Here is a 25141-nt window from a genome sequence, read left to right on the forward strand (position 1 = left end):
ATTAATGTGTTCTTCCTTCTGGTTAGCTCTTCCTCCATAATAATCTTAGTTCAATGATGTTTTTCCATATTTTGATTCTTCTTTAAGTAACTTAATAGTTTGACCATCATTGATTCTTCTAAAGGGAAGGTGCTTGTTTATGCCAATAAAATATCATAGGAAATAGTGGTTTTAATTTATAGACTACTTAAGATTGGATATTTTTGGATTCTTTCGATTTGCCTCCACATCTAATTTAACATGTGGCTGCCCCAAATTTCACACCCATAGAGGATCACTGGAGTGACCACCAAACCAAAAAACACTCTTGGTTTTCCAATTCCATAGCTCTACATTCCTACATCTATTTTATAGGGAATACAATGCTTTCCAACCTCCTTGAATTCTTTTTGCTCTGTACATTTCTCGATTAACCTTGTTATGAAAATTGAGCCCAAGATATTTGTACTCATTCATTACTTCCAATGGTTTGCCTTCAAAAAGAAAGTTATTTTATTTCTTTTTATTTCTTTGTGAAGAGAAGATCATCACTTTGGTTTCGCTAGTGTTCACTTAAATATGAACTGCCTAACAAAAAGTTTCAAGCGCCTTCAAGTGTTCCCTTAAACTACAAGTCATCTTAGCAATTAATATGAGATTATTTGCATATAGGAGTAACTTTATTACATGTTTAGCCAATTAAAATCCCTCCCCACTAGCTTTATTGAACCACACTTCTAATTTATCAATGTATAACCCAAACAAAGTTGGGGAAAACAGTCAACCTTGTTTGCCGCAAATGTCATTACCTGAACACTTCAAAATTTCATTTGTAATTCTAATTTTCACCTTGATATGCTCATAGATCCTATGCATTGTAGCTTAAGCACATTTGGAACTCCTAGTTCATCTAATCTATTCCATAGTTTATCATGTGATATCGTGTCAAAGGATATTTTGAAGTCTACAAAATAGAAAAAGGTCTCATCACCTTGGGTATTCCATATTTTTTCGATCATGAACCTAAGGATAACACCATGCTCAATTGTAGAATGTTTTGATATGAAATCAACTTGTTTTTTAGCATTTTTCCTTTTTGAAGATAACCAACCTATCTTTTAGCATCATCTTAGGTGTGAGATTGATGGGCAAAAGATACCTAGGGAAACTTAGGAAGAAAGAGCATGCATATTTTGCAATAAGGGGGCAATGGAAATGAAATGACACTTCATTATTGAATGCACAACTTATGAGGATATCCGTACTCAATATGAAAACAACTTGGTTGACAACATGTACTAGTTATTCGAGGAAGATAGGATTACCTAGATGACCAACTTCCTAGTCAAAATTAATAAGAGTATATCCGACATTGAGAAGAGTCTAAAAAATTAATAGTACTATATCTGACATCAAAAAGAGCCTAAGACAATTTAAAGATATTTTCTTGATCTCATATAATTTTTCGATCTCATAAACAATTTAGTCTCATAGAAAATATTAAAATCAATCATTCATTTATATTCAACTATTACTTCTCGATTCTACCCTCCAAAAAAGTTTCCAAGGCAGCCCTCTTAGGAGCATTTCTTTAATAAATCTAACAAACATATCTTGTATATCAATCATTAATTCATGTTCAACTATTACTTCTCGATTCTACCGTGCTTCAAAAATGTTTCCGAGGCATCCCTCTTGAGGAGCATTTCTTTAATAAGTCTAGCATGCATACCTTGTATTAAACTATTGGGCGTCCCCATTACATCTTGAGGCGGAATTGCTAGTTTTTCAAATTTCCGAGAATAGATTCACTTACTTCCATGCAAGCTTCGTTAAAAAGGTTGAAAAACCAAAAACAAGCTTCTGAGCTGCGATGGCAATAAAAACTACCAATCGCAGCAGCGGAAGAAATGACCTTATGACTGTACATATATTATGTGGGGTTGCCTTGCTTTCAGCTTTATTCATTTCTCAGAATACGCTTGGACTGAATATCATCAACCAACCTGTCAAGGCTATTGGCTTCTTATGGGTTTGTTAATTGAGATTTCATTTTTCCCCCCACCTCAAGTCTTGGCTGCACTATACCATAGTGGAGTAGCCACTATAAAGAATGAGTGTGAACACCCAATACCTTATTTTCTTATTACAAATTTTTGTTTTTTTCGCCAGGCAGTAGAAGGCCCTGTTGTGATTTTCGCGTACAGCCGAATCCGGGCTAACCCACAAGTTTGTTCGGTAATTTTTTTGTTTGGTCTAAATTAAAAAAATTGCTGAGTTTAGCAGTATATTTTTACAATTCTGTCCATTTTTTTGTGTTGGGTGCAATATTCTGGAATTTTGGTTACATGGGGCTGTATGACAGGTATGGTGGGCAATTGGGCGAGGCCTTGTAAGCATACCAGCAGGTGAGCACTATGTTTGGTGATCTAAATTCCCCTTCTTTAGCTTAGAATAACAAGGCTTTGAGTTTATGAAGGGAATTTGGATATGAGTTTATTAGTTTAGGCATTGTTTTTATTCCTGATGAATGTAGCTGACTAAAGAGGTTTTGGGGTTGGGTGACATGTTAAAGAAATATATTTGTCATCTGCTCTGTCTCTGGCACTTATTTCTGAGGTGTTCGTGCGTGTTATTACTTTGCAAGTTTCGAGATTTAAATTGAAAGAAGCTCACCCGTCAATAATTAGGCCAAACCGGTTTTGATTCTACACTCTGAAGACGGGATGAGCTTGGATCATGAACAAATGTGTGCTTTTATTCTAGTATGTCATGGAGAATGCACGTTGCTTGGCTGTGAGATTGACTGTACTACAACGATTTTGAGTAACTGCAGAAATACATTTCTTAATTCAACTTATTTTTTGTTGTAGTTTTGAGTTACTGTTTAATAAAGAGAAATTTAACATGAAACCATAAAACCGAAAGAATGAGTTTTTTCAGATTTTAACCTTACAATTTTGCAGGTGCTTTAGTGAATGCATTTGGAGCAATTGTTTTTGGTGCACCTCTAGGTCTTGCGTAAGTGTATAATCATTGGCTGTCTTGAAGTCTATTATATTAAAAAAATATTTTGAATATCATTAGGTTTTTGTATCCAGTGAATTTGCCTGTCTATAAAGACATTCTTTTCTATGCATTTTTCCTTTAATTTACAATCAAATTAAGCTTTTAATTATATGATTGACTAGATTGTAGCAACAGTTCTGTTGTATGAGCTTTTCATATTTTGATGGCTATGTTATGCCTTTAAATGCAGGTATGCTGCAAGGACTCTACACTGGTCGTTGTTAATGTCTTTGTTCACTGTGAGTATGTTACTTGATTAAGTGTATTTATAACTTAAGTCACGTTTAGAAACTAGATAGCCATTACAGGGCACTTGACACAATTTAGTAGTGTAGATAAATGGATACGTTATAATGCTTTTGAACTATGATGACTTAGAATTCTGTCTTGGCTAACTCTTGTTTGGTTGATCCATCTGACATTTTTGGTACAGTATAAAATCATCTAGAACCAACCTTGCAAAACACGTGTTTCACTACCTTACTAGGATGCTTTGGAGACGAAATGCAAAGTTATGCTTAAGATGTAGAAATCATCAACTAAAATACATGCATATCATTTCTAGATTTTAAAAAGTTATTATATGTTGAAACTTCCAAATAAAAAAGTGTGGCAGAGCAGCGAAGTTCCTGCCAAAGAGTGCAAGAACAGTTTTGTTTTTGTCTGGTTTGTCTACTATGTTATCATTAAAACTGAAATCTGCAAAATCTGTCATATTATATTGCCTGGCGGTTACCTTGCTTAGCAAGTTTAATTGATAATCACATTGTATGAGCTTCTCAAAATGTTTCTCAAGTATTCCCTGATTGAACTGGAATGTATGTCTTCAACCATGTAGTTTCACACTATTTTGATTCAATTTCGTGTCTGGTGATTCATTGTTGGACTTATATTGTGATGTCCCTTTTCTGATCTGTCCTAGAATTTGCCTATGAATCACAAATGCAACAAATTAGGGTTAGGGTTACATCTTACCAAGCAAAATATCTCTTTGAATAGTGTGATCCTTGTTGATTTTCCCAGGTTTTATTGGATGTATTTTAATGTATATATCTGATTCAGTCTGATACTTGCATTCTTGGAATTCTATGTATTCTCAAATTGAATAACATTATATTATATATATTCCTTTAGAGAGGCATGTCCTTGAACGGACATGTCTCTCCTTTAATTATAATAATTTAATCAATATTATAATGTTTCATCAATCAATTATTAATTTAGAATAATATAATAGATTAATATTGAATATTAAATTTTATATGATTAATAATAATATAATAATATAACATAATAATATATTATTATTAATCAACATATATTATATGTATTCTAAATGATCATTCGACTAAAGCTACAAACATTAACACTCCCTCTTAGCTAGGGAGGATGATCAGACATAATGTGTAGTGATCTCCCATGTCAACACTTATGGCCCTCACCATAGCTACACAAAACATAATTAACACTCCCTCTTAGCTAGGGAAGATAAAATCAATGCAAATGCATTAAGTCTAGATTAATTATGGAATAAAGAAAATATTATCTCACTATGATATCAAAAAGTATGGTATAAACAAGAATATCAAGGCACATGATATTCACCATAACTCAAAAGTATCATCTCATGATATTGGGAGTATTTGCATCAACCATATGATGCTCATCACAGGGAACCATAGTCTCAAGGTGTGAATTTGCCTCCGTCGGCGATTCTATTCACAAGCTCTAGTGTGGAGATTGCCTCAGTCGGCGATTCTATCCATGAGCTCTCACGTGGATTGCCTCAGTCGACGATTCTATCCATGAGCTCTCACGTGGATTGCCTCAGTTGGTGATTCTATCCACAAGCTCTTAAGTGGATTGCCTCAGTCGGCGATTCTATCCATGAGCTCTCACGTGGATTGCCTCAGTCGGCGATTAAATCCACGAGCTCTTACGTGGATTGCCTCAGTCGGCGATTCTATCCACAAGCTCAAGTTATTGTAAGATCCTCACCTTCCAATAACCTCAAAAATACAAGTGGAAATCATTTGGAAGTTGTCACTTCCTTATGATTTACACAAGGCCCATAAGGCATTAAATGATTTCATTAGTATAATAATCAATTGAATCAAGTTTTACCTCATAAGTGTTTCACCTTCAATAGTGAAAATCCCTCTCAATCACTATAATCGAAATTGTTACAATTTGATTGAACCATCTGCTCCCTCTGAAGCTCAAGTTCTTGTATCAACCTCTTGTTCTCTTTTGAAATGTTAGACTCCCTCTGCATCTGGTCTCAATCATCAATTCATTTATAAGCATCAATTTATTTCTCCCTTTAATTAAATTTTATTGTGCTTTCGTCCTGAAGGTATGTCAGAGAGAGATTACAAATAGCTCATAAATTATCTCGAACAAAAATACCAATGATAGAAGCATACAAGATTTTACTAGCCAATATTATAGCATAAATTACAAACTCAATAATTCATGTGCCTTAATAAAACATGGAATACTTATCTTAAGTTTAAAACATTTCCTTTCATAAGGTGAGCCCATATAAGAAATATCACGCATGAATCATCTCTCATCATAATTCCCTTTGAATGATGTAGAACATTTTCATAATTTTGATCAACACTTTCATTATGATCTGCCACACGTAGTCGTTAATAACTTTTTCAATTTACCAAATTTATCCAATCTCTTCGGTGAGATGTTAGAAAATCTTATTACAAACATTTCCTCCAAGTTATAGCCAGATCCAACGGTTAAAACAAAAGTTATGAAAATTTTCCCAAAACTGCTAACCCTAGGTAGGGTTTCAAGTGACCTGCACCAAAGTCGTTATATCTTGCACAAAACTGAATCAAATTTGATGAGATAAACATATTTGAAAACTAGAAACACAGATCTTTCCATCCATATATTATACTCCTCATTTTGAGGCCAACCAAGGGCCGTACAATGGCATATTTCAGACTGAAAATTCTAGAAACAACTGAATTCTCCAACCCTCTCCAACCTCCAAATTAAACTTCACAGGCCTGAGCTCTGATACCATGTTGATTTTCCCAGGTTTTATTGGATGTATTTTAATGTATATATCTGATTCAATCTGATACTTGCATTCTTGGAATTCTATGTATTCTCAAATTGAATAACATTATACTATATATATTCCTTTGGAGAGGCATGTCCTTTAATTATAATTAATTAATTAATATTATAATGTTTCATCAATCAATTATTAATTTAGAATAATATAATAGATTAATATTGAATATTAAATTTTATATGATTAATAATAATATAATAATATAACATAATAATATATTATTATTAATCAACATATATTATATGTATTCTAAATGATCATTTGACTGAAGCTACAAACATTAACAATCCTGGATTTGAATCCTGCAATAATAACATAAGAAACATATACACCTATATAATATATATCCACAATTTGGGTTAGCCCATAACACATGATATTCCTATAATATCTATAGCATCATTTCAAACACATTAGGGTGTGGGAGAAAAGTATGGTAGGTCTGTCTGAAGCCATCCCACACTAGGCCCAAGAGTGGAACTTTGGCCCTCTTGGCCCTAGTGGCAAGCAACATGGACATCTACTTGGGGTCCTTACCTAGTGGGGTGCTTGTACTTGCTTTCCCTATCCATACTTCATCTCTAAGGTTATTATCCATCACTGCAGGTCCAAGAGGAGATCGTATGGGGGTTCCTTAATTGACCCATCTAAGCCCAAGAGTGGAATTTTGGCCCTCTTGGCCCCGGTGGCAGGCAACATGGACATCCATCTGGGGTCCCTACCTAGATGGCAATCCCTTCTCCCATATGCCTCCTTCCTCCCATACATGATGTTGGTTTACAGACAAATGTGTTAATCAGATGTAGGTAATAACTTATCATACATGTATACTTATACAAGAGATTAATATTGGCAATCAATACATTAATGAATAGATACTACAACACAAGTTGCATCAGATTATTAGATATTGGCTATAATAGGCCTTGATCAGCCAATGTGAATCTGATTATTTTATTCCTGCTGAATGCTCAAATACCTGCTAATAGATGGTGGACTGCTATCTATTGATTGTAGTTGCTGAACTTGTAAATCTGAAGGCTGAGGATATATTTATCTGATTATTCTCTTGTTTGATGCTGCCCTTTGCCTGGATGGTGGACGGTTCTCTTATACCTCCTGATAACTATTGGAGAGTTGTGCCCTTCTCTAAGGTTTCAATGATTGGGAGGAATGTGCCCCTTGGTTGATGCCTCATGGAAACCAGCATCTCTAAATAGACCATTTGTTAAGAACCAAAATTAGTTATGCCTTATTTAATGTATCATTCGTGAGAATGATTCAAGAGTGATTGAACTTTTCTCCAATTCATTACCAATCGAACCTTGTCTTTATTTCACTGCTAAAAGGACCTTGTCTTCAACCATGACTGAAAAATCACTGCATCAACTACTCCTACAGGCGATTGGGATTATATGAAAATACTGTTTCATTCACAGCTTTTTATTGTGAATGGATGTCAGGTCAGGGATATGACAGTTCACCCTCCCTGAATTTGCTTGTCCTCAAGCAATTTTCAGGTTCGAATGGTTGAAAATTTCTTCTTATTCTTGTTTATCTACATTAATGTTTGCTTGGGATTAACAAAGAAAATTGTGAAGTCTTTTTGAAAAGACAATTTTCTTCACTAGGATTTCCATTGGTTAGGTGGAGTATGGTTTGTAAGCATCACTTTAGGTTGTCTCACCGTTTGCTTGACGTTATAAATATCTCTTAACAACAAGACTTGTGTATTGAGATTAGGATTTAGAAGCATGACACCATCTGTGACTTCAAATGAAGTGTTCTCTCCTAAACAAATTCATATTTCCTTATGGTTCACTCTTGTTATTCTCGTATTCTTGCAAAGTCTAATGAAGATGCTGCCCCTTTACTTGATAAGGAGACCTTGGGGCCTTATAAAGAGATTTCAAGCTTGACACATTACAAGTTTTATTGTGGAGACGCTGTTTCTAGATCTTAAGGATAAGAGGGCGTTAGTAATACTAGATTGGTTCTTCCACAAAGCTCCATTTCATAGTCCCTTCTTTTGACTGTAGGTTTTTAAGATTTCCATTGTCATGCCTTGTTTTCTTGTTTGGGTTTCCCTTTGTTTCTTTATTGGATGTTGTTTCCATTTATGGTTTTGGCTCCCTTTCCCACACATGTGCCCATGTTCCTATGATTCTTTACATAAGAAGCAGAAGCTCCTCCTTCTTAGGTCTTCACATTGTTTTTTGATGTTCTCTTTTTTGCACACATGCCCACGGTCCTATGGCTCTTTACAATGGTAACATGGTCTTCCTTTTTGGGATTCTTGCTCATGCCTATCTTCTTTATGGGAATACTTAGGGTATGTGTTTGGTGCAAGGCCTTTGGGCTTATCTTTTGACGAGGGAGTATCGAATTTCATTGCCTTTTAAATGGCTTCCTCTAGGTTTGTTGGGTCCATGGCACTTACTATGCTCAGGATTGATTCTTTCAATCCCTCCACGAAGAGGTAGGTGAGTCTCTTTGGAGATAATTCTGGTACCATGACAACCAACTTTTGGAATTCGGTGGCAAACTCATCAGTAATTCGTTGTTGCTTTAGTTGAGTTAATTCTTTGAAGTACCATTGTAGATGTCTTTGATTGAATCTCTTGACGAGTTCCTGTGTGAATTCATCATAAGTGGTTATGTGTTGATGACCTTGGGTAATAAGATCGTGGTGCCACCACTCATGGGTTCTTTTCATCAAATGGAGCACTGCAAATTTGGTAGCATTTTCCTCCGTCATGGGGCTCAGTGAAAGATAAGTGCCCAACTTTTGGACCCATGAACGTGCTGTGAATTTTCCCGATCCATCAAAGCTAAGAAGGGTTATCTTGCTCACCCTTTCCTTCAGGTCCTTATCTGGTTGCCCCTTTCTTATTAGTGGCAACTTTCATTTTGGCATCACATTATTCCCTAAAAGATGCATCTCTTTGTAATTCGGGGTCAAGTCTAGAGCATGCTTTTAAAATTTCATTAACATCATCCATGGGTGGATCGTTTGCTTCTTCTTCTTCCATGTGTTCCTCTCTAGGTAGGAAGGGAGGTCTTGTTGGCCTAGGGTTGAATGTTGAATGTCCTTGGGAAGATATTATTATTCTCAGAGTGGTTGGAGTTAGTATCTTTTCCATGGGTTTGGTTAGGTCAAGAATTATTGCTACTTATATTTTGAATGGTTTGAAGGAGAAGCTGGTCGGTTCTTTCATTCCTCTCATTCTGTTCCATGATGGCTTGAGTGGCTTGAGCCGTTTGTTCCATGAAGGCCCTCAACTCATTGCTCAATCGTTCACCTATGGTGTTATTTGGTGTAGGATGGTTGGCAGACACAAGCCTTCTTCTTTTTCTTTCTAAAGCCCTTTGAGCCCTTTGGCTTGTTTGCATCAACTACCCTTCACAGGATGGTAGGAAAGATGCTCTGATACCAATTGTGATGTCCCCTTTTTGATCGGTCTTAGAATTTGCCTATGAATCACAAATGCAACAAATTAGGGTTAGGTTACTTCTTACCAAGCAAAATATCTCTTTGAAGTGTGATCCTGGATTAGAATCCTGCAATAATAACATAAGAAACATATACACCTAAATAATATATACCCACAATTTGGGTTAGCCCATAACACATGATATTCATATAATATCTATAGCATCATTTCAAACACATTAGGGTGTGGGAGAAGAAGTATGGTAGGTCTGCTTGAAGCCATCCCACACTAAGCCCAAGAGCGGAACTTTGGCCCTCTTGGCCCCAATAGCAGGCAACATGGACATCCACTCGAAGTCCTTACTTGGTGGGGTGCTTGTGTTGGTGTTGGAAATAAGCCACACCTAGACCAACGATGGACTGGTCCAAGAGGGGCCAGTAGCTCAGTGGTAGAGCACTCCAGCAGCGTATGGAAGGTCCTAGGTTCGAGTCCTAGCTGGTCCATGTCTAAACATGGTATCAGAGCTTTGGGTTCATTCTAAATAATCGGATTATTAGTTGTCCTTCACTTTCAGTTTGTTGTTAGTTTTGCAAGATGGTTACAGGTTTGAAAGTCAAGGACAGACTTGAAGGTGCCCTAAATTTTACACTATGGAAGGTCTGTTACAGTTTGTGAAAGATAAGGATCTGACTGAGCCTTCGGATATAGATGAGCTAAAGCAATTCAAGAAGTCTACCGTGAATCAAAAAGTTCAACAACAATGTCTGCTTAACAAATTAAAGGCATCAATGGGACGATAGCAAGAATAAGATTTCAGGTGCTCTCATTCCTCTATTCTCATTATAGGGTCCACTTGGTTGGAGATTTGCATCCGATTACCTTATTGTTATTAGTGTCTTATCTAGTGCACAAGGTTCTCTTGCTTGTTAACTACTTCATCTGAGGGTGCTTTCATATGTCGGTTTGTGCACTTGTTTTCAGATCTTAGTATTGCCTAACTTTCTTCCTAAGGTTTGGAACAATCACCCTAGTTCGATCTTTGTTCTTGTGTTAAGAATTTGTTCTAAACCAGTTTGAACTATTGAAGATAGTTATGCCCTACTCTCTATTTTTTAAGTATGTTTAGCTCTCAACTTATTTGATGTGGTGATCCAAATTGATGCATTGATCTAAATACATCCTTGGATCTTAAGACTTCAACATGTGTATTCAGATATAAATCTAGGAGTATTATGATGGCAAGCACAAATAGAAAGATGAATAAATTTATAGGAGATTCAGAAACATGGTACCTCAGTCATTGGTGTGATAGACATCCTACTTAGTATCTATGCCCAATGTTGACCTTACTATCTTCATATTATGATCTGATCCCTTATGATACTTGCTGCATAGTTTTGATGCATTATATTCTATCTAAGTCTTGAAATGCTCAATAGTCTTGCTGCTCTGGAATTATATACTTTTATGGTGTGTCTCTTGATTTGCATCAAATCTCTTAACATCGTATGGATTGCATTTTCTGTTCTGTTTTATGTTTGGATAAGGTTGTCATGTAGGGCTGTGACTGTGTAACACTTGGTTCTCTTCAGCTCTTCATAATAGGCCCTCATGTTCTTTGTTATGTTGTTATTATAACCTTGCTCTGCTCCTCTTGTGTAGAGGATTGCCTTTAGCTCTAACGCATTTTCTGTCATGGCTTTCATCATCCTTACATAATATTCATTGTGACACTATCTCTTCAATTTAAGCATACTGCCTATTACATTCTTTGAAGTAAGTATTCTCTTGATGATGAAACCTAAGATGAATGAGGTATCTAACTTATTGAATTTGGCTTTCGATCATACGCTTGTGCTCAACTACAATGTGTATCCTTTTGAGTGGTCGATATTCATATCTGATTTTACGCATTGGCTGGAAAGACAATTAGGCTTATATACCTTGCTTATGGATTTTGTAAAATGTTTTCTGAAGTCATACACTTGCCTTAGTTTTCTAATATAGCTAACTCTCTGTTATTCAACTATGGAAAACAATTTTAGAATGTTGTGTAGCTTTACACTATGGTTGAAGTTGATCATAGGTTGACAATATCCTTTTGAGCAATCTTGGCATATGTTGTCAATGGTGGAAGACTAGATAAGTTACTTTACATGTTAATTCATTCTATTGGGATATTTAATCATGTTAATGCTTCTCTTCAAGAGTTTCTTGAATTACCATACCTTCAAGCTTAAGAGGGGACTTGGTTTCTTCACTTGAAGCTATGCCTTGATCATAATGATTCTGCTATAGGTGTATTTCGTAAAAGCGAAGTAAAGAAAAGATTGGCATTTCTCAGCTTTGATTTATGGCTGCCTTCCTTAATTGATTCTTATATTATCCAATCTTCATGAGATTTGATTACATCAAGAGGGAGTTCCATATGGAAGTTTTTGAAAATATGAAGCTAGATGTGTAGCTCATAGTTAGAAGGAAACATTTGCTCTTGCTACTAGATATACTAATATTAGAACCACTATAGCTAATGTTGCAGGCTGGAAGTTAGATATAAAGACTGTTTTCTAAATGTTGTGTATATTGAATAACTAGAAGGTTATGAGAATCAATCTCATGTGTGCAGATTAAAGTAAAGCTCTTTACGGCCTCAAGCAAACTTCCTGAGCTTGGTATGAGAATATTGTCAAGTATTTGATTAGTTTAGGATATTGCAAGAATGATGCTGATTCTAATCCTCATTTTAAAAGTACTCAATAGTGAACTGTTAATTTTGTTTCTTATATACATGTGAATGATTTATTTCTAACTGTTGGAGATAGTCTCATCATTAGATACAAGAAAGAATTAGCCACTGAATTTGGAATGAAGGATTTAGGCCCAATGCATTATCGTCTGGGACTAGAAGTATGGCAAAGATCTTTTCCTTAGTCAAGAAAATATGTCATTGATACGATGGATTGTAAATCTATGTCTACTCCTATGGAAACTAACTTAAAGAAGTTGAGTATTTCTGTAGCTAATTCTGATTTTGCAGATCCCTCAGAGTACAGGCAGTTGATTGGATCCTTGATGTATCTAATTAACATTAGACCAAATATTTGCTATGCAGTGAGTGCACTTAGCCAAACTCATGAACTGGCCAAAGCAGGTTAACTTGGTGGCAGCCAAACACATCCTAAGATACTTGCGTGGAACAGTTGGCTATGGGCTGAAGTATCCAATCAACACAGTGATCAATTTGGAAGGCTACTCTGATTCTGATTGGTCTGGAAGTGTTATTGACAGGAAAAACACTTCAGGAATTCGTTTCAGCTTGGGTTCCGCTATGATCTCTTGGGCCAGTAGGAAACAGTCTTCAGTTGCATTGAGTACTGCAGAAGCTGAATACATTGCTTCAAGAGTGGCAACTAGAGAAGCAGTTTGGCTTCACAAACTTCTTGCTGGGTTGTTTGGACAACCTTGGGAATCCATTGTTATTTATTGTGATAATCAAAGTTGTATTAAAAATGTCTAATAATCCCGTGTTTCATGACAGGTCAAAGCATGTGGAAACTCATTATCACTATGTTCATTATATGGCACAAAGAGGTGCCATCCAGTTGAAATATATCAACAGTGTTGAACAGGTTTTAGATGTTCTCACCAAGCCTCTAGCTCGAGTGAAGTTTGAGTACTTTAGAGAGAAGCTTGGAATCGTGGTGAACACAACATTGACTGAGAGGGAGTCTCAATCTTACTGATGCAATTTAGACTGCATCCTCCACCCTTTGCGGGCAATGCAAGGTGACATTGTATTCTTCTCTGGGAGAAGGCTGAGGTGTAAGACCTCTTCCACCCTCTGCGGGCAATGCAAGGTGGAGTCACCCTCTACAGGCAATGCAAGGTGACAGTGTATCCTTCTCTGGGAAAACGCTGAGGTGTAAGACCTCTTCCACCCTTTGCAGGCAATGCAAGGTGGATCCATCCTCTGCGGGCAATGCAAGATGGACATCATGAAATGAGTTCATGATATTTATGTGTTTTATTGCAGGTATACTCTATGGAGCTTATGCATTCATCCTTGCGGGCAATGCAAGATGAAGGTCATGAATGGACCATGACAAGTGGCAGCTATCCTCCCTAGCTAAGAGGGAGTGTTGAAATAGTAGCTAGCTCGGATACCTATCTATTGTATTTTAATGTTGTCAATGGCAATTAAAATACACATGTATTATCTATTATGTAAATTGAACTTAGGGCTGGGCCCAAATACATGTAACTTGTAATTATGTCTTGCTTGGGCAAGACCTATATATAAATGTAACTTGTGGATAGGACAGGCACTATAAATGTAACTTGTAATTTGGTCTGACTTTAATTGGGTGATGTAACTTGTGGTCCTATATTGAATGTAACTTGTAGATAGGGTAGGCCCAATATGTATTTTGAGCGATTATGTAATTGGGCTGGATCCAAACTCATGTAGTGTGTGGTAAAGGCAATCAAGCAATAACGTCTTAATAGGTCAAGACCTATTTGGACGATATACATAATATTATTATTAAATTAACAAGGCAGGCCGACTTGAGACTTGACACCACAAGTCAAGTATAGAAGCAAGTCATTTGCACAACATAATGAATCAATTAATATACAAGGCGAATTATTCTTAAGGCTGTCAACACATGTAATCTGCTCTCCAATTTTTGGCGATCTCTCTCTCTCTCTTGTGCGAACGTGCTCCTCATCCATTGTGTGAAGGTTGGTTGTTAGGTGATGCTATCAAGATCTTGCGAAGCTAATGAAGACTTGCCTTGAGCGAATTTGATGCTGATGATAAGGGCTGCAATCTCCATTATCATATAAAGTGGAATTCAGATCTGCTATCTTGCTGGTTGAACAACAATCTGAGATAAGCACACTTGCCTTGTAATTGCCTACATTTGAGATAATACACATTGTACTTTGTGGCTAGGTTTTTCACCTCCAAGAGGGAGGTTTTCCCAGGGTATTGGTGTGTCTTGTTTTGTGTTTTTATTGCTGTTACTGTTCTGTTATAAGCTGATTATTTAAGATTAACATCTGATTGCTAAAAATTAACAGCTCCTAATACGTCAGAAATAATACAGAGACCCACAAGTAGCACAAAAAGAATCATCAACAAGATAGGGTAGTGCAGCACAAGCATGATAGAGTAGCTCCAAACCTGGATGTTTGTGTGAAGAATCATCAACAAGATATGACGCATGCAAGTGGTGATAGTATCCTACCGTCAAATGGTAGAGGGAGCACACCTAGGTTAGCATGGGTCTAATTTTCAGCATTGATGCTGCTGTCACCGGCATTATCAGCAACCACATCACTTTGCTTGCACTCAAACAAATGCTGTTACAGTTGTTTTCTGTTATGGGAAGGAGGAATTTTCAGTTTGTGAGTGCTAATGGAGTATTTTGAATTTTCAGTCCTTGTATGGCTGTTCCTAGCCTCGACATTGCCCATATATTTGATTTTTGCAAGGGAGTTTCAGTTATGCAGCTGTTGTACCATTGATATGCTGCTAGTCTTGAAAATATCAGGTCTGAAACGGCTATTATCAGTCATAAATAGGTGCAAGTTTGCAAATTTAAGGGAGTTCCATTGTTCGATGATGTGGGTGGAAGGCTTCAGCTGAAGGAAACAATCATACCAGCCACCATAGTTCTGAATTGGGTGAGACTCTAGGTGATTTATGGCTGCAGTAACCTGTTTCCAGCCCATACATAGTTTGATATGCACCATATTTTGGAAGGCATAATTTGCAACATCATTGAATGGTCCTTTAGAACTCAAGGATTTGGTTGTGAAGCTCTAATAAGTGTTTTGGATTCTTTGTCACTGAGGAGGAGCCAAGTGGTGCAACAAAAACACAGTGGTGAGTATGTGTGGCAGCCTTTGATTTTGTGGGAGTTTACAGATATTTTCATGAATCATCAAATCAAAGAGGATCATCTTGAGAGTGAATTGCATTCCTTGTCTAATTCTACTTGGGATTGGAAGGAGACTTTTTGAGATCTCATCAGAGGTTTCCTAGAGGTTTGTATTTATGTTGTTGAGAGTTGCACACACTTCTTTCTTGTTTTTCATTTGAAGGTCAAATTGTTTGAGGTGATCAAGGTTCATAGATTGCATAAGAAAGTGAGTGATGGTGGTAGAAGGCTCCATAGAGATGTTTGGCAATAGCTGGTCAACTTGACAGATATGGGAGCTAGATGTTATAGCATGATCATAGTGTTGACATGAATGCATTTGAGCATTTGAATTTGCATGGTGTTTTTTGGCAGAAGTTGTTTTATTTGATAGGTATAGGACTAAAACATCATTTATCATATTGGCATAGTGATACTCGAGCCTTCGGGTTTGCAATCGCTTGTGGGAAAGCAATTATGGGAAGGGTGGACTCTCATACCCCTTTTTTGGACTAAAATAATTAATAATATTATTATGAGTTGGTCTTGGTAATTTCTAATTTTGTGGGCAACTTAATAATATTATTTAATTATAACAAAATGTGTTTTAAACACTATTATTAAAATAAAAAAGCATTTTTAAATCCTGAAAATAAAAATAAATAAAAAACATTTTTAAATACTTGGAGGGAAATTTAAATCCAAGGGCTTGATTTGGAAAGGTACATCAAGGAGATGCCTAGCTTCATTTCATCATTAAGATTTCATTATTAAATTATTAAATTGTTAATTTATGAAATGCTTTTAACTTGTAAATGTAATGCCCCAAAATAATAACAGCCCAAAGTTTCAAATTCTAAAAATAAATAATCTAAGAAATTTAAAAAATCCTTCAATATCCAAGTTCCACCATTGGTGAACTTTCAAATTTAAAATAAATTAAAACACACAATTGCAAAATTCAAAAATATTTTGATCCGATTTCTAAGTGGATTTCATTTTTCAAGTTACATAAATTTTACAAGAAAATTTCAAGGTTTGGAGGAAATCAATGTTTACACAAAGAATAAGAAATTTTTTTAATTGAGATTCTAGTTATACCCTTTTGTTCTAAATCTATCCAACATCCCAAATATGCAATCATTCAATTTTCAAGAATTCTTTTCAAGAGTTTGGGTACAAATTTGCATTTTCAAAAATTGAAAATTTACAAATAAAAATTTACCCAACACCACGAATATGAATTCTAATCCTAAATTCAATCAAAGCCATTTGCACAAACAAGACAATGACTAATTCCTTGCATCATGAATTCCAATCGATTTCATTTAATTCTTACTAAATTGCAAATGAAACAACAAGATGGATACCTCTAAGAAGTGGTGACAAGTAGGGAATTTGCTAACGTATAATACAAAGCAAACCAAGAAATCTTTACATAATCTAAGCTTTCAATCTTCAAACAAATTGTTTCCAGTCTCTTAGCAAGTAGGTGTTTCAAGAAAGGATTCTTTTCTCTATGTCGCTCTCTTTATTTTTGCCCCAAATGAAAGTTGCGTAATGAAAAGATACGTGAAATGAAAATCAGTTTTTTCTTATGATCAAAACCTGAAACAAAAACCATTTTTTTCTTTTCCCATTCAAACTAGATATTTTCAAAGAGATATTTCACAATATAAGATGCAGTATTTCTCCTGAGTTACTTTACTTGCCTAATATAATTATTTTCCACTTTTTAGTAATCCAGAAGCATAACATTATAAGGCAAACTATTTAATCATTTGTACATATCAGGCAAAATAAATGAACCTAATTAAAATCACACAAGAGAGATGCATCTGTACATAGAGGATCCAAAATCGTGATTGATTTGGATATTGGGTTTACAATACATTATTTTCATTCTTTGTAACATCATTCACTTTTTGTCATATAAGTCTTAATCTTTTTTGAAATTTTAATGAATGTAACTTGTTTGCAGATATGTTTGCTCCTTCATCTCACCTTCTGTGTGGGTTATAAGATATGCTGATACAAATTCTCCTAGTCTTGGAGAGATTTATCGCACATTTGACAACATGCTTAGGTTGTAACATCTACTCATTAATCATTAATAAAATATGGAAATTAATGAATAAAATGAACATAATGGTTATCAGAGTCAAAAGAGTCAAACACTTGACAAATCTAATCATAGAAGCTATGCTCAGAACTGTAGTACTGTAAATGATGAGTATAAGCAATAAAATAAGAGTCATCTACACTTCTTAAATCAGTAGGTAACAAGATAAATAAATATATTAACATTGCATTATAGAACCTTTTCCTTTTCCTTTCTTCATAGTCTGAAGTGGAAGAGAGCGAGCATCATCGAGGTGATATTCACCCTCCCATGGAGCGCCAGCTTCTTTGTGCTACTTCACTGGAGTAGGCAGACCCATCACAAAAGATCTAGCAATATGTGGTAACATGCAAGAAGGAATCTGGTGTACAATGTAAATCAATGACAATCTAGCATACCTATATGCTCATACAACATATATATTATACACATGTCTATTGATACATGTGTTATGAGAGAGAATGTATATCAACCCAAGCAACACACTTGAGTGTAATCAATGATAATCAATGATAATCAATGATTACAACATAAATGTCATGATCATCTCAGTATGATATCTTGACATTCAAGGGGATTGACAAAACAATATACAGATGCAAAGTCCGTTATTGACATTTAGTCCTTTAAGTATAACTTAAATAACATATTTTTAGGGTAATAACATCTACTGATTAGTCCTCAAAGGAAGCTAATTCACCACACAAACATAGCTCTTTAAATTTACTCACTACTGGGAGATATAGGGAACAAAGGGTTTTACTTGCTCCTCATGGCATAATTAGTAGTAGATTATCACCGGGTTTATATGAAAAACATCCAGTAAAGGTATTGTAGCCTATTTAATAATTTTAGTCATGTATAACAATACCTTTATAAATAATAATAAATATCATTTGATTTCATGTGATTTGCAACATATAAATCAATTAAAAGTTTCCAATTTGCAGATTGTAGTGAAATATGATATCCTTTTAACGGTCATTACTTCTTCATTAATTGGCCAAATATAAAATTTTAATATGGTTTAGAAAAGGTGAAAGAGCAAAGAACAAAACCCATAAAGCATTTTACAAGAAACCCAAATTCACATGAGCAGTTCTCTTTGCAATCAGTCCATTATTTTTCTACCTGGAACAGCAATTTGATAGGTCTATCTTAATTCTAAGTACCTTTGTTAAGATGTTATAATTAAGTTCCAAGTTAGAATTAATGCTAGTAACGTGGAATGAACTTGCTCATAACGCCTAAAATGTTGTATAGCTTCCTCATTACTTTTGTAACTATCCTTGACAAAAGATGTTTTATAATTCCCTTACTATATGTAACTCCTGTAATAAGATTCCTTGTTAACTTATGCTTGATGACTTTTATGACAAACTTATCTGAAACTCCTAGGATATTGTCATGACAAAAAAAAGTGTCTTTTCTCTATAGCACACATTTTGAATTCATATTTTCCTAGTATAAACTAACACTAAAACAAGTTAAGGTCATAACATGAATGCACCTACCACTCCCATGCATCTTATGAATGAGGTATCACGTCTTTTCAATTGCAAATGAATTGCTATTTATTTAAATGATATTCTGGTTTTTAATCAAGTTCCTAAACATTTGATGAATTGGGAGCTTTGTTTGACAGTTTGAAAGAAAAGAAGTCATATGCCAAATTGGGCGACTCATTTTCAGCAAAAGTTAGTATACGGCCAAGTAATTTTATATAGAGGACTGGCTCTAGAACCAAGAAAGGTTCATCTAAGGTGTTTCCATGAAATGGATTTTTTTTTTAAACCTAAATTTATAAGGGATTTACCAAGGTCACAACTTTCATGAATTTTTCAATGAAAGATAATGGGAATTTTGTTTGGACAAAGGCAGATGACTAAAGTTTCAAGATCTTAGACATCTGAAGTAACAGTTATTGAAACTTTAGAGCAGCTTAAGCTTATAAGGAACATTGATGAGGCACAAATATGTATATCAGGCTTATAGTAGTTGAGCATCAATTTGTGTCTCAGAAGGAATGTGTATTCCAAATGAAAAACATGCTTAAACCTTTTGGCGATCAGAAAACTTGTTCACAAAACAGAAACAAATTAGAACTACTCTTTTTAGTTTAGACTTCATTTGGATAAAATAGTTTGCCATTATATCATTCTCTATCTCAACATCCTGCAACAAAAATTTGCAGTTTTTGACAAGGTTAACATTTCTTTAAGAATATTAAAACCATGTTTAAATATAATGTCTATTTATCTATTGAAGTCTTTTGGTTACATTCAAGAGAGAGTTGTCTTACAGGCATATCATAATTTCGTAGACTTATAAAACTGTATTTGTTGATTGTATCCAAGTCTTCAAGTATAATAGTTTTGCAAACTATTATATGTACCAGATCAACATGCAAAGACATATTTACAAACACAAATTTATGATCCATGGATAGATGCAATGAACAAGTTTGTCCCACTCTCAAACATGAAATTCACAATCTAATATGAGTTTTTTCATAGAAATAGAACATGGAGGGACATAAATATCGCTTCTCTTTTGCAAGATCTCATCAAGGAATGAACCACCATAAGGCTGTAGTGTGTAATCAAAGGATGCAATTGAGGCAAATAAAAATCATCACTTTCTTTCTTCTCTGTAACCCTTCCTTCTCCTCTTGATAATAATCCCCTTTCTGAAAATCCCTTGAAACTTTTTTTTTAACCCAAATGAAGCTGGCAAGCATGAGGCCAGGTTTCACAACCTTACTATCTTGCCTCCACACTAACCATGCATGCAAATTCTGAAAGCATTTACAAAGCATGCGGGTTGTCTTTTAGTTTACCTTCATATTTTTGGGTTTTATTTCTTTTGTTTCCAATATAAACATTTTTAAAAAGCTTTAAGTTTAATGCACTCAAAGCAAGCATGAATTAGCCTAGATTAATTAATATCAGCTGGGAATGGATAATTTAAATGATTTTTGCAAATTTAAATGCAACTGATATATAACACTTAGCTATGGGAACTATGATGAATAAGTAATTTTAACATGTGCAGATTATAGTTATTGAAGAAATAGGAATTGATACGTCACAGTCACAGGAATATCTTGGAATTGTAATAGATCTAGAAGTTTGTGTTAGTGGAATCCATACAGTGCAAGATCATTCCTGTGCTCAATGGAACTACTGTGTGTATATGTGTACATATATAGATATATATATCTATATGTTAATCTATACACACATATATTAGTATATTGAAATTTGTATTCTCATGTTGATTTCCATTAAGTTTGGGGCCCATTTTGATGTGGAATGTTTAAATGCAATTACATATCAACAAGTAGCACATTCTTGTGCTAATTTTGGCCATGACTTAATGAAGACACAAAGTCTCCAAATTGTTTAACTAGCCAAGATCTATATAAAGGGATTTATTCTCATACAATTATATGTGTGTGCGCATCATTCACAAAATAATTTAATTATTAAAATGTATGAATTCACGAGTCCTAATATTATTCACACACGTGCAACCTAACTACATGCGTCTAAGTGCATGTATGTGTTGATTACATCATGACAAGTTACCTCCTTTGGCTAGAACCCTTTCCTTGATGATACTCTCTCTTCAACCTGAGAGTGTCAATGATTTTTTTCACACTTGCATAGTTAGTTGTCAATGTAGATAATAAAAAAATAAAATTGATCTAAAAAATCATTATAAAACTGTAAGTCACATTTTCACATGGAAAGTTGCAGTCGTTAATTATATTTTTTTTCTTATTAATCATATCAGTGCAAATGCAGGTGGAGAGATAACACAATTTATGCGTAGGGTTTCTTGATTATAAACGAATAGTGACCTTTCCACAAGATTGCCAGTGAAATTGTTTTAACACAGGTTTGTAAACACAATGACACTGAATGCTTTTAACAGGTTCAAAATAAAGGACATCAATAGCAGAAGAAGTAATTAACCTGATGCAATCAAATGCTTTTAACAGGTTCAAAATAAAGGACATCAATGGCAGAAGTGATTAACCTGATGCAATCAACGACCCAGATATACACATATAGAAAACCTAGCACAATTTAATTAGCCATACAAAAATCCTTTCATATCCTTCATCAAACATTTTCGAAAGTTTTGGCGTAGGGCAGTAATCATGGTAAACAAGGGCAAAAGCCGAAGAGAGGAAGTCATCACAAAAGAATATTCCATTAATTTGCATAAATGCCTCCTTGGCTGGTAAGTTAATATTAACAAAAAAAGAAAAGAAAAAGTCTCCTTATGTATTGTTATCTTGTTGAAAGATTAAACACATGCAATAAAAATTTGTGTATGTCCTATTAAATCTGCTATTGGTGTGTGTGCATGCCTTGTGAGCATACTGTGATGGAGCTGTGGTTTTTTGCTATTTGATGAGGAGTCTAATGTGACCATAGTGGCTAGCCTTTGTCAATTTCCATGGTCCAACATTTAGCAAACCAAAGGTGAGGACAGATATAACTACATTAGTTCAAAATTCAATTGAGCTTGTTGGATGGTGGACATGGCATGGCATGGATGCATTAGAGTTGAGGATGCTTGCCACTCACCTCCTTTTATAGGTCACGAGTTCCTCTACTGCAGAGAGGAATTGGTCTACATATAGTTTCATCCAAATAGTCAAGAGGAATGGTTTACTTCTCAATGAGTAAAGAAGTTAGCGGTTGTGTATGGTGCCATGTGGCTTTAGGATTGATAGACTCTAGCCATACGTTGGGATGTTGATCCCAAGATGCCACATAGGTTGATGACGGGGAGACACAAAAGGGATTGGTTGGGGTTGCATTGGATGAGGGAACTCCTCATGGTGGAAATAATTCATTAATACTTCGATTTTGATGTAGTGTTGGCAAATGTTGATTAGAGGCAGCAACGGATTTTCTATGTTTTTGTCATTTGTAGTTGAAACTCGTGACCTTTGGGCATTTTATTGTAAGTTTATATAATAATAACAATATGTATGCATATTACCAATGAAAGCCATTAAGTTTTATTAATTTGTTTGTTAACTCTCATGTGAAATCTCAACTCAACTCTAATGTTCTGTTTTAAGGTTCTATAATATACATGATGAATGTCTTATTAATGTTGTCATATGAATATTTGAAATTTCCTGTTTTTAAAATTTCCTTTTCTTCTTTTCAATCAGCCGTCCTCTAAAAAATGGCTTCCTCAAATGTTCATTATGGAAATGCATTTTCCCAACAACTGTTGTGCCTGTCCTGAAAATTTGGTATAATGTTGTTCATAACTTATAAATTCCAAGTGTACAATAAAGGAAAGAGCATTGCAATTTACAATAAAGACAAATCATGATTATGATGCTTTCCAAATCTTAGGATTTCCTCGTGTCTCCAATGCATTAACAATATCGTATGCCACCTCTTGCAAGGTTTTACTCCCCTTATTGGTGCAAACTAAGGTTACTGGGTGTCTCGGAAGGGTGATATTAATCTTGGTACATTGTGACATGAGAGTTATAAATGGACTGCACTATTCTAGGTGAAATAGGGAAGTTTTTCAGAAGAATGCTTATAGCAATGTTGAAACATGAGTGTTGTAAAAGCCATAAAGAGTGACTGATGTAATTGTACGAATTTTTCTATACGACATCAATATTGTCATTGAGAGTGGGGTGTTTCCATCTTTACACAAATTGACCTCGAAGGTTTCTTTTCAGTGACATTCTTTAGTTAATATGCACATAAATTGGCCCGTGTCTCTGTTTTGTTGGTTGCTTCTTCCATTCTAACTCCTCCATTTCTTATGGTATAGCTTTTTTCAGACCTATTTGCTTTCATTTCATAGTTTCAAAGAATCAAAACTATCATTTAACACTTGAATACTTATCTCCATTTACATTTAATCTCCTCATTCTTTTTTGTTTGGCACAAAGCACATATGAAATATTTATATATGAAATTCTTAAAAACCATCATTACACTGCTAAAATCTACCATTTTGAAAATGACCTTTAGATGCCTTGCATAGAGGATTTCTTAATCAATAGAAAATATAAAATTTCAAAAGTAGATATTGTAGTGGTTACCAAAAAAGTACTAATAAATTTGAGGCATTTGGCAGGTTGGACCAACAGCTACCGTTTTTGGTATATCATGGCCAGATTGGCAGCGCATTTTTTCCCATATCAAGTCAGTATGATTGTATTGATGTTCTCCTGTTTCTTATACGTCAATTTCACAAGCCTGTTTTACATTGCATATTTTCTTTTGAGAAACCTAAGTTTTAAGTCTGCAGCATAATCAGTGATTGTGCTTTAAAATAATTATCCACCGTATGAGCTATGGACAGCAGCAAATTATATGTTCTTCAAAGTGTAAATTATTAAATTCCATGTATATGACGCCAATCTTTTTCCTAGTATCATTCAATGTTCAAAATTTCAAAACATTTTTTTCCTTAATCACTATTTATGTTGTGCAGAGGTAAACAGATTTTGGTGGAAATTGTATGAGAGAACAAATATTTCTGTTTTTTATGTGCAATGGTTATATTGTTGACCAGTTTATAACTGTCTTTCACTTTCATTGAGATGTATATTTTGAAGTAGCCAAATTTCTGAACAAACTTTAGTCTAGTTAGTCATGCATAATAGACTTACTGAGCATATGATAGGAATTTGCAGACTTTTGGTAGGTATTGATTGTGCACTCTGCTTTTCTGCTTATGGAGCTGTTATTATGAGAGAACAGATATTTCTGTTTTTTATGTGCAATGGTTAAATTGTTGGCAAGTTTATAACTGTCTTTCACTTTCATTGAGATGTATTTTTTGAAGTAGCCAAATTTCTGAACAAACTTTAGTCTAGTTAGTCATGTATAATAGACTTACTGAGCATATGATAGGAATTTGCAGACTTTTGGGAGGTATTGATTGTGCGCTCTGCTTTCCTGCATATGGAGCTGTTATTGGTGCATGGTTTGGGGCTTGGCCAATGCCCCTTGATTGGGAAAGGCCATGGCAGGTGAGATGATCATTTGCATCTGAATTTTTAAATTTACATATTGCATAAAAATGAGAGTATCCCGTTTTCATAAATAGATGTAGCATAGTATAAGACGTAAGGCACTGGTAATTTTATTTTGACTTCTTTCTGATGGAACATTGACAACCCAATAGGCCAAGTTGTTTGACCAATTGTTCTGAGCTTGGAGACATAATAATGTATTAGTATTTTTAAAAAAGTACTAAATATGTATTTTTTTCACTGCAATATATATATATATATATATCCCTTGTTGGACAGCTAATAGCTGGACAGCTAACTGAACTGGCTCTGGGTGGGCGTGAACATTAGAGTTGGACAGCTAACCCTCATTCTGTAGCAGGTGGGATATCATAACCTGGGCTCGACACCATCTGATCCGGCCTGCTAGCCCCCCTCCCGCCATAGAATTGTAGGGGAGCCCATAGAATAGTAGGGGGCTAGAGTAAC

At 35.0% G+C, this 25141-nt stretch overlaps 1 protein-coding gene across 2 annotated transcripts in view; it reads left to right on the forward strand.

The window, feature by feature from the left end:
• Positions 1-1633: 1633 nt before the first annotated feature.
• The window catches only part of LOC131070904 (PIGF/3-ketodihydrosphingosine reductase fusion protein), a 106712-nt gene continuing 83204 nt past the window's right edge, over positions 1634-25141 (forward strand). The window contains exons 1-7 of one of the 2 annotated variants that reach the window (XR_009112421.2): positions 1634-2011; positions 2152-2217; positions 2345-2387; positions 2946-3000; positions 3239-3287; positions 23770-23837; positions 24562-24670. Coding sequence is in view for 1 of the 2 variants with exons in the window: in XM_058006576.2 (XP_057862559.2) it covers positions 1853-2011; positions 2152-2217; positions 2345-2387; positions 2946-3000; positions 3239-3287; positions 23770-23837; positions 24562-24670 (549 nt within the window). In the remaining variant the exon portion in view is untranslated. The remainder of the gene's footprint in view (positions 2012-2151; positions 2218-2344; positions 2388-2945; positions 3001-3238; positions 3288-23769; positions 23838-24561; positions 24671-25141) is intronic. The other variant, XM_058006576.2, reaches the window with a different exon arrangement.

Source organism: Cryptomeria japonica, chromosome 1 (genome assembly GCF_030272615.1).
Source record: "Cryptomeria japonica chromosome 1, Sugi_1.0, whole genome shotgun sequence".
NCBI lineage: Eukaryota > Viridiplantae > Streptophyta > Pinopsida > Cupressales > Cupressaceae > Cryptomeria > Cryptomeria japonica.